Genomic DNA, 11,166 nt, shown 5'->3' with positions numbered 1-11,166 from the left:
CTACCAACCCAGTGTGCCTCTGTGTGCACGGTTTACAAACCAGGTTACAAACCGTGCTGTAGTTGAAATATTTATCTACTATGCATTTTATTTCAAGCTGTAGTAAGTGTTTCCTTCTACACGTACGAAACAATGAAACAAACTGGCCAACATCTGCAGGAAAAATGCAGCAGCCTCATTCCATCATCAATGTACTGTTAGCTACCTCATTACATCTAACTGAGTTACATAAACAAGATGCAAAAAAAAATCCAATACAGTTACAGAGAAATTGGATTGTTCTTATTGATATTTCTTTTTTTTTTTTTTTTTTTCATTTACATATTTGGTATTTGGTAAAGCAAAGGTTACTTTATTATTGTGATACTTGGATTAGATTACTGTTTACATTTTCAAACAGTCAATTAGTAACTGTATCAGATTACATTTCTTAACCCTCCCAACCCTGACTGTTAGCCATTTTTTTGTATTACACGATTCTTAAATCATCAAGTTGTGCTTTTAATTTGAAGGTGACATTGCCTTACTTCCAGGAAGGATCTCTCTAGCTTGACAGTTTATTTACTTCCTCTTCTCCAAGGTAACCAACCTGTATACACAGACACGGAATGTACAGAGTTGTAAATAGTCCACTAGCTACATAGACAAACATAGATAGATAGACACTGCTACACGTCAACCAACGGTATGTTTATACCTAAATTATCTTTATGTATGAATGCATGTCAGTCTGTGTGTGTGTGTGTGTGTGTGTGTGTGTGTGTGTGTGTGTGTGTGTGTGTTTAAAATGTGTTTTATGTCACAGGTCCTCTAATTGCAATGTGTTTTACAGTGTTATACACTTATATATAGGATATAATATAGGATTATACACTGACTAACCAGCGTATTCGTTTTTTATTTATTTTTTAAACTCTGGTAATCTTGAGGCCATAGTTATTGTTAATGTTGCATTAGACTATATTATAAGGTGTTACTACCAACATCTATCTCTTCTAAAGCAGTTTAAATAAAAAAAACTTAAACATTACATTAAAAGCGCACTCTTTTTAATAGTGACCAGAGGTTATGAGTATTATAGGAGTGTGTGTGTGTGTGTGTGTGTGTGTGTGTGTGTGTGTGTGTGTGTGTGTGTGTGTGTGTGTGTGCGTGTGTGTGTTTCCAGCGTGTAAAGATGAGATCCGGTGAAGGGAAGAGTGACATGGAGCGTCTGGGTGTCTTCAAAGAAATGAGCTACATCTCTGTAGGAGACAAGTACAGTCCACTCACTAACCGTAAGTTTAGAATCTACTTGTTTATCTGCCTGTATATTTCATATTTAAAATGACTACAAATCAATTAAACACTAAGACTTTATTAATAACAATGGTATGTTTCTACAGACCTCACTGCAGCTGGTTTGCTAGGGACTGTTCAATATGATGCAATCTGATACAGTTCTTAACACTTTTTTAACTTTTTTTTGTTTAAGACATTTATTTAATATTCTAAATTAAAATAAGATAGGATTTCTATAAAAGTGACATTGCTTACCTTCAAATACATATAGTTTATAAAATACCAGGGAATCCCAAGTATTTTTTTCTTTATGGCATGGTGTGTAGCATGCTGTCTCACCAGGTGAGTGTTAAGATGTGTTGTGCTACTGCTGCTGTCTGACAGATCTTACAATTGGCTAGACTTTTTTCTTCGTTTCTTGCTTTTTATAGACTCCAAATGTCTTCCAAACTTTAGACTTTAGATTTGACGGTGCACTGTAAATCATATCGCCGTTGTCAGACATATTTGTTTATGTACCAACCTTGCGAGCCTCGCTGCACTAATGTTACTTTTGTTGCGAGACCCTGGTGTTGACCTTTTATCTTTCACGAGAAGGGAGATGCTAACAGCATGTTAGCCACAAAGCTTCAGTCAACAGATTCATAACTTAAGAATCGGACCATCAACTAGTTCATGGTACATTTAGATCCATCCGATATAGTTGCATCTATGACATTAAAACCGATTTCCTGACTTGTATCAATAAATCTTTACACCCCTAAAACACCTAAAATATTATATTGTTAGGATGGAAAATGGTAAAACAGTGGAGGGTATATATGTAAATATGTGATGTCTTCCTTACAAATGCAGCTCCGTTCAATGAGTCAGCCTATCGTAGCCGGCAGATGCAAGCAGGCATCGCTAAGCAACGATGTGCTCTGCAGAGCGGCTTTTTCGACAAGTCCTTCAACCGGATATTTGAACGTGAGGCGCTGAGTGACCCGCTGAGACTGGCCCGACAGAACCGCATCCAGCAGTCCAAGAAGAACCTGGGCAAGGCCTTCATGCCCTGCCATGGGGTCAAGAAGCCGTGAGAGAACACATGCACAAACATTAAAGAAAATGTCCACAGTGTATTTACGGCTCTTTCTCACTGTCACATAATCTCTGCCTCCAGCTGTGGTTCAGGTAGTTACTATGGGACTCTGTCTGGACCAGTTGAAGCCATGAGTCCACAGTCGGTCGCCCAGAAAGCTCATCGCCCACCCGGACGCAACATTGTCACCTCACCTCCCAAGAAAGGCAGTGGTTACAGGTTTATGGCAAGAACTCTAGCTTAACAAGCATATTTTAGCTCCTTTACTTCTGGAATAACTAGTGTACCAGAGGGTGTCAATGCAATATTTGTAATCAGATAATCAAACATTTGATGATTTTGCATGTGATGAATTATCTGACTGTTTTAGGACACTATCTAATATCCAGTGAACGCATAAAGCAAATCTCAAACATTTTCTGGGAAGATAAATCTGTTTTAAAGTGATCTAATTATCAAGTCCCAGTGAACACTTAGACCACTTTTTAATAGTTCAATATATGGATTAGATTTCTTTTTTTAGCATTAAAACATACTCTGACAAAGATACTATGACTAATACAATGTGACAGTTTTATTTTGTGCATCTGATGTAAATACCATGTTATTTCCTGCAGCTATCCCAATGTGACACTGTCCAAAATTGAGCTGTATGCCTCAGACCCCTACGGAAGAGCCAAAGATGTACTGAAGGTAACATGTTCTGAGTATTACACCTTTGGGTCTTACTTTATTATTTAGTTTTGGACATTATTTCTGTTAGTTATAACAACATTGTACTCTTCTAAGTAGGCTGGTGAAATTGCAGAAATTTGGAAACACAGCAACATCTCTGAAGTGAAGTCAGATGGGGGAACAAACAGGCAGACAATCAGATGATTACATCAGGTTGTAAAGAAGCCAACAGCTCAAGTCAGGGGGAGTGTAAGCAAATATCACAAAATATCTTATCGATTCACAAAAATAGTGTATTGATTTTTGGGTTTAAACCCTCAACCGTTAGATAGCAGTATTGTAAACGTAACCTGAGAGTTATGATGTTGGATGTTAAAGAGATAAATACTAATTCAGTTCCATGTTGTAATATATACAATCGCAACCCGTGTATTGTGATATGTATCGTATCACCAGATTCTCGCCAATACACAGCCCTAGTTAACATAGCGAAAGAATAATGTGTCAAGTTGATAATAGGTTATATATATGAAATTCACTGCCACTAGAGAACCAGCATCTCAGACCGGAACAATGGGCACTACAGCTGACCAGACTAATAAATAATAACCACTAATAAAATCTGTAATTTTATCAAGCAGATAATTGTGGAACACATGTCAAACTGGACATAAACAAAATAAAACTCACCAAAACACTTTATTCACCGAGTTAGATGTGAAAATATTTGGGAAAAGGACTACAATGGCTGCAACGCAAGCTAACGTTGATCCTTAGGAACAAATGCGTCCACCAAACTACATCCACTTAAAGTTGTTGTCTTAGCCACTGACCAAGTGTGAACCTATCATTGGTTTTTGGAGAACCGTTTTGAAGCCTCGAGTTCAGCGTTTTGCCGCCACCATGACAGTAAAAAGGAGCCAGTGCGAGCTAGCGAAGGTGACGTACTGCGAGTTGATCTACGCTCAGTTTTGACTTGTCCGTAGCCAGAAACAATGGCAGCTCGCCTGGTCACAAACAATCTCGTATAACGGCTAAACAGTACACTAAAATATGTTTCTGAGGCGCCCGGTTAGCTCAGTGGGTAGAGCTGGCGCCCCATGTACTGAGGCTGAGTCCTTGCTGCAGCGGCCCAGGGTTCGAATCAAAGTCTTCAGCTGTCACTATCATAAAGGTGATAAAAGCCCCAAAAAAATAATAGCTTCGTTTCTGATCTGCACTGCCTAGTTTGACAGTTTGATCTGAGTTTGGAGCACTGCGCTAGACAGACTCACTGAGAATGACCTGTCAATCAAAAGCCTCATACGCGACTTTATTTTACTCTAAATTGGACTATAATTTACTAAATGAACATCATAATGTATTAAAGAAGATGTGAAACCAGCGACTAACACCATAAACTCATCAGGAAACTGTTTACTGAGCTCATAAATGAAGTGTAAAACCGGCTCATTCCCATTAGTATGAATGGGATCGCTTTGTTATTGCAGCTAATGGAGCTCCCCCTGCTGGCCTTTACAGAGAATGCAGGTTTTAAGATACTTGTACGTTGGCTTAACTTTTCAGACCCGGAAGCCCTTTCCATTATATATACTGTAACAGGTCAAAATCCACTACTGGATGTTGACCTGTTTGGGTCAGGTAGCAGAATTCTAGTAGCCATTTAATAGATGTTGTTGTGTTTCAGGTCTCGGCAATTAACATGGTGAGTACAATGATAGTATTACTGACAACAATTAAGGCCAAAACGACAATCATAAAACCCAAGATGGAATAAACCAGGATTTCCCTCTAATTATCTTCACACATTTATTACAAAAACTGAATTGTGTGTGTTTCGTGTTCATTAATTAAACAGCGGTCACACCACAAAGTGACATTTACTCGTTGATGCAAAATGGGATGGCCCTTAAGCCAAGTGACTACTCACAGGGTTATATCTGACAGAGGAGATTCAATAAAACTGGATGGTGACACACAGCTAATAAAGGTCAAAGGTCAGCACTTTCAAGACAGCTTGCTATTGGTTAATTGCACAAATTCTCAAGTCAAAATTCACCAAAAATATATTAATTTAATTCGCCTCCTCAAGCAGATCCTCCACGAAACCATGTCGCTTTAAATCCCAGTGTGTCCAGGCCTATAGACTAATAAAAACATGTATTCCTACTGCTAAACATTACTGCATTTTTTGACTTAGACACTGATTTAACATTAAGTTTAAAATGTTGTGTGTATGATACAGAGGGAGGCAACAATCCATCGCTCCAAGTTAAGAGATGGCCCCTTCAAGCTCAACCTTCACCCCAGAGATTATTTCCAAGGCAATCCATACCGCAGTGACAAGCCACTCCCACCAGCACAAAAGCCCCTCCCACCTGGACAGAAAGTCTCTCCGGTTCCCTTTAAGCCTTCATCCCCTAGCAAAAAGGTGATTGTCCCTCTATGTGCTGTCAGGATTAGAGGGAAATATCTGACTGAAAAGTCTACTGCTGACCATTCACCGAGCTGTGATATTATATTTTATTGTACATTTTTAACAGTGTGAATGTGTCTTGTGTTAGATTGGAGGAATGAAAGCTGGGACGTTTGACACTTACCCCTCGCATTCTGCTGATGCATACGTCATTCGCCGCTCTAAACCAACCAATCTAGAGCCGGTCTTCCGTCCTGCTCCTGGTCCTAAGAGCACACCTGTCAAGAGTATCATCACCGTCAATGTTAACAGGTTGATCTCTGTCTCCCGTTATTGATCTTCTCTTTCTCTGTTCTCAATGGAGGACTTTCAGACACGTATCACCTCGCCATAGTGAGTCCTCGTTTATAGGAATAGTCCCAAAATTAAGGAAGCATCTGTTTAGGTGAAAGTTACAAGTAGGAAGTTGAAGTTTCATTAAGGTAGGACCCGTGTTGGGGTTGTTACACAAAAAAGTAATGTATTACACATTTACACATTACTTTAAAAAGTAATACATTACATTATCTAAAGGTCCAGTGTGTACCATTTAAGAGGATCTATTGTCAGAAATGGAATAGACAAATCAGACAAATACCTTCCCGCATAAAATGTTGAGCTATACATCACCAAACTCACGATGTCCAAACAGGGCAATTTTATTATTACTGAAACAAGTTGCCTTCGATTCGATTAATACGGAAAAACTGCAGAGAAATCAGGCATTTAAGGTCACAACAATCCCCCCCAAAATAAAATGAAAACTGAATTTAATAAAGTGACATTTGGGAGATTAAGTTTATCCAATCTTTGATAAAAATGACTTTGAATTAGCTCTGACATTTTCCAGATATTATTAGTTGAGTGCTAAATTGGATATATTCAGTTTCAGATGTATTCCCTGAGGAGAGCTGTGATTTCAGCCACCAGCTTCTGCAAGATAAATAGTCAAACCTGTGCAAAACATTGAATTTAAACTTGTTTTTCCTTTTGTTGTTTCAGGAGTGTGCACTCCGCGAACTATACCTCATCCATTCCAACTGGGATGACCTTCTGACTACATTACCCATACTGCACCAGCACTGGCTGACTTGTTTACCTGCTATATACTATATAAGTTTTTTTACGCATCTGTTTTAATATAAGCTCTGATGAGATTCTTACACACATAATGCTTCAACCTGTTTTTATTCCATTACATGAAGACGATACAGTTTTAGCAATCTTCAGTGATCTATGTTTCCTTTCTATTCATAGGTTATATTTGTAACGCTGTGGATCTCACATACAGTAACAAACTCAACAAGGAACACAAATAAAGTTGAGAAGAGTTACTTTTGTCTTTAATTCTGGATGTCCATACAACCACACAATACAGCCACATAATCAACCCAACATGACAACCCTTAGGCTCCAAGTCTGCAAGCAATGTGTGTCCTGTCATTAGTACAACAACCAGCAGACACTGCGGTCAACAACACAAACAGCAACAAACAAACAACTATTTATTAAAAGGCCAGACAGCCAGCATATATTGCAAGCCTGTCATCACAAAGGATGAATCTGAAACCATTTACCAATGATGTTTTCATCCAGCAGCTGTCATTTTGAATCCAAGCCAGCAAAAAAAATTAAGATGGAAGTGCTTACATTCAGCGGCTGGAACTATCAAAAAACAAACAATAGACCCAGAGACTTTAATCGTCGTATGTCTGAACTTTGGGGATAAAAGACCAAAATTACCAATTTAGAGGTATTACAAAATAAAAGTACCATATTTATTCCTTAACCTTAACAATACACAGCTTAATAACATCTAGCAAGAAGTATAAGAAAGTTGAAAATTAAAAGGCAAGCTAGCAAAATTCTCCTTGCACGCCCTTTCCATTTCACTCACTGTTGGTTCATCATTATTTACCAGGAGAACTGTGAATGGTGGAGTTTTTGGTTGTGGTGACTATTATGTCAGCATATAATGGCAGCGGAAAGTTAAAAATTCCATAACTGATTGCTGGAATGGCAAGAGAACATAGATGCTGTTCTGCCCTTTTATGTCCATTGATTACAGCCTTCTTCAAGAGGGGTTTTGCCATTGCAATCATTTTCTGTGTGGGGTTCCTTGGTAGACACGGTCCCACCACATGAATTATCTTTTAGCTATCTAGTTTTTAACTGTGCATGATCTGCAATGTATTGGTTGCTCTGCCTGTACACTGTGTTCCAAATAATTATGCATATACTGTTTTTGTTCTTTTTCTTACTAAATAGTCGATATAATTGGCAGTCTACAGGATTTTTTATTCCTTAACAATTATATCGTAATCTGGATTTTATTAAACACAGTTACCAATGATGACAATGGCATTTCTTTTCAAAATAACTCAAAATGCAGTGTTCCAAATTATTATGCAAAACTGATTTCAAAAGACTCAATAGTTTCTAAATGGTTTAAAACAGACATGTATTTTTTGAATTAGGGGTATTTTTAGTGCAAATCAAAGCTATTTAAATCAAAAACATCTTTAAAGATCAAGTTACATATTAACATAGGAGCCCTCCTTTGATATCACATTAACAACTCCATCTGCAGAGCGGCTTTTTCGACTTTTTCCATCCATTGAACTAGTAAGTCCATGTACAGTTTCTGTCTGTATTTCCTTTGAGGATGCCAGAATTGCCTCCCAGAGCTGCTGTTTTGAGGTAAACTGCCACCCGCCCTCAAACTTCCTTTTAAGGATGCTCCACAGGTTCTCAATAGGGTTGAGGTCAGGAGATGATGGTGGCCACACCATGATTCTTTCTCCCTTAATGCCCATAGCAGCCTAGGCCTCAATGGTATTTGTTGCGGTATGGGATGGTGCATTGTCTTACATCAAAATGATTTCACTCCGGAAGGCATGGTTCTTCTTTTTATACCATGGCAGGAAATGGGCAGGTAGGAACTCCACATATTTTGCAGAGGTCGTTTTGACACCTTCAGGCACCTTAAAGGGGCCCATCAACTCACTTCCCATGATTCCAGCCCAAAACATCCCTCCACCACCTCCTTGCTGACGTCGCAGCCTTGTTGGGACATGGTGGCCATCCAGAACTCCATCCATTGGGTACCCACAGAACCCGTTATTCTTTAGATATTTTGTGGTAAGAAGTCAAGGGACCTTTGAAAATGGCCATGCAAGCTTGTTTGTCGTGGTGGTATAATTTTCCAATGTCATCTGGCCTTCTTACAAACATGTTAATAATGTTTTAGATACCAATGGATGCCTTAGGTCTTATAGTTTCATATCATATCATTATAAAACTGAGTCCGCTTAAGCCTCTAAAAGACAAAATTGACGGCCAAGGATGTTGGTGACCTGGCAGAGATTAAGTGATTTGAAGCAGACTTGGTTAACAGCTCAGTATCAAAGTTTGTTTATCAGAACATTGCCGATGCAGTACCTACCTGCTCTTTCCAGACACTGTCATGTAAAAGTCGAATTACATGTACAAGCAGTCAGGTGAAGAAATTCTCACGAAGGCCTCAGTGCACCTAGTGCGATGGCTTTGGAAATCAACAAGCTGTCTCAAGGTATTATGGGAGATTTGTTTTGGAGGTGAGAAAAACACTTCAACCCGACATTTGTCACTCCACTTCAAGTTACAGGTTCTTAAATGTAGGCCCAAAACCTTTTCCAGTTACCTTTTAATAACATATCTTAAAAATAAATGTTATTTATTAAGATATTAAGACAGTATCAAGTACTTAGACAACAGGTAAATAGATTGAAAGACTTTTATCCATCCCAAAAATGTCTATTTCACATAAATGACAAAAAAACAAAAAGACAGAGAATATATACAGTATGTATATAAATCCTGTAACTGTCCTTACTGTTACAGAACGGAAGCTCAGTCTTTCCAAGAAAAAGGCATCCTCTAAAGAAATGACATGGATACATAAATAGATACATTAAGAGGATTGATTGATTTTATTGATCCCACACTGGGGAAATTAACTTGTTACAGCAGCTCCATATACAACACAACAGATAAGAAAAAAGAAATAAACGTTAAATAGCAAAATAATAATTTAAAAAAACTAAAAATGTAATGTAATGTAACTTCACATTTTAAAACTTAATTCCGATTGGCTGTGATTGTACTTAGAGTGTCACTGAACCCAGACTAGACTCCTACTTTTATTTTGTAATTTCTCTAAATTGATATATTAAAGAGGATGATTTGGTAATTTAGTAATATATGGTCCGATTTAGAGTAAAATAGACGATAAAGCCTTGTATGCTTTTGGGTGTGGCTACCTCGTAAGTGACAGGTCATTCTCAGTGAGTCTGTCCAGCGCAGTGCTCCAAACTCAAACTGTCAAACTAGGCAGTGCTGATCAGATACAAAGCTAGATTATGTTACTGCATTGACTATTTCTCACTTAAAATGGTTTCAGAAACATATTTTAGTGTACTGTTTAGCTGTTATACGAGATTGTGTGTGAACAGGCGAGCCGCCATTGTTTCCTGCTACGGACAAGTCAAAACTTTGCAGCCAATGAACGTAGATCAACTCGCAGTACGTCACGTGCACTGGCTCGCGCTGGCTCTGTTTTACTGCACATTTATGAACCAAACTTGAGCAATAACAACAAGCCAGTTTCATATACAACAGGTCTGTCGAGGCAGACGACCACCCACCTAGAGCCGAAGGGTCTATCCTAGGTTTCTGCCTCTTAAAAGGAAGTTTTTCCTTGCCGCCGTCACCAAGTGCTTGCTCATGGTGGTACTGTTGGGTCTCTGTAAACATTATAAGGAGTTCGGTCTAGGCCTGCTCTATTTGAAAAGTGTCCTGGGATAACTTCTGTTATGAATTGGCGCTATACAAATAAAACTGAATTGAATTGAAATTGAATTGCGTCACAACGTCCGCTCCTAATGGTTGCATTGTCTCCATGGCACACTTTCCAATAATTTTGGAGAATTTGATTCCCTCAAACCGAAATAAGAGTTTTTTCAAACTAATAAACTATTGTTAATACATTCCACACGTGTCCCGGGATATTCAATGCATTCTATTTATGAAATAATCAGTTTATAAGGAGAAATCTGTCACCCAATCTGTGTTTTTTCAACAGAACCTCTGAAATGTGCAGCTCAAACTGTGACAATAATCTTTACACTGAGGAAGCTTTTAAGTGAGTCATAATAAAAACATATATATTTAAAGATGGCTCATCTGCACACTCATTGTCTGACTCAGGCTGACTGCAGTCAGCAGATGGTCACTGATGGGGGTCCACACATAGCTGTTTGGTTTTCAACAGGAGTTCAGTAAAGCAGGAGTTTGTTCTGCAACGAGGTCTGTTTATCCGGTAGATTCCTTCCACGGCTTCAGTTCTCCAACAGTTCTCTCTCAGAGTGGAGGTCAGCTTTCAGCTTCAGCTTCTGCAGCAGGTCAACCAGTGTCCAAATGCAAAGCAAGAAGCCTGCACAATGTCTGCAGAGCTTTTATACCTGACCTCGGTCAGGTCATCATTTGATGCAGTGACATTTCAATGACACACGTCTGAGTGATATTTGGCATATCTTCATCAGATTCTTAAAATATAGGCCAGCATCTTTTCGTTTCCGGTATTATCTTTTTATCATTTGCTATGATGTGTTTCTCTAATGTGTACGGAGCCCTAGAT

General features: G+C 38.6%; 1 protein-coding gene across 2 annotated transcripts; it reads left to right on the top strand.

Annotated features, from left to right (window-relative positions):
- Window positions 1-574: 574 nt before the first annotated feature.
- Window positions 575-6,823, top strand: cunh4orf47 (chromosome unknown C4orf47 homolog). Of its 2 annotated transcripts, XM_051421281.1 has the most exons (8): window positions 575-685; window positions 1,166-1,274; window positions 2,134-2,353; window positions 2,441-2,578; window positions 2,977-3,052; window positions 5,280-5,465; window positions 5,599-5,762; window positions 6,492-6,823. In XM_051421281.1, the coding sequence occupies exons 2-8, from the start codon at window positions 1,175-1,177 to the stop codon at window positions 6,544-6,546; spliced, it is 939 nt and encodes a 312-aa protein (XP_051277241.1). In that variant the 5' UTR covers window positions 575-685; window positions 1,166-1,174; the 3' UTR covers window positions 6,547-6,823. The 2 variants fall into 2 exon arrangements, with proteins under 2 accessions (XP_051277241.1, XP_051277242.1); XM_051421282.1 differs by lacking the exon at window positions 5,280-5,465.
- Window positions 6,824-11,166: the final 4,343 nt, after the last annotated feature.

The sequence above is a fragment of the Dicentrarchus labrax genome, unplaced genomic scaffold (genome assembly GCF_905237075.1).
Source record: "Dicentrarchus labrax unplaced genomic scaffold, dlabrax2021, whole genome shotgun sequence".
NCBI lineage: Eukaryota > Metazoa > Chordata > Actinopteri > Moronidae > Dicentrarchus > Dicentrarchus labrax.
Note: the sequence above shows the minus strand (reverse complement) of the source record. Positions and strands in the feature narration are given on the sequence as shown.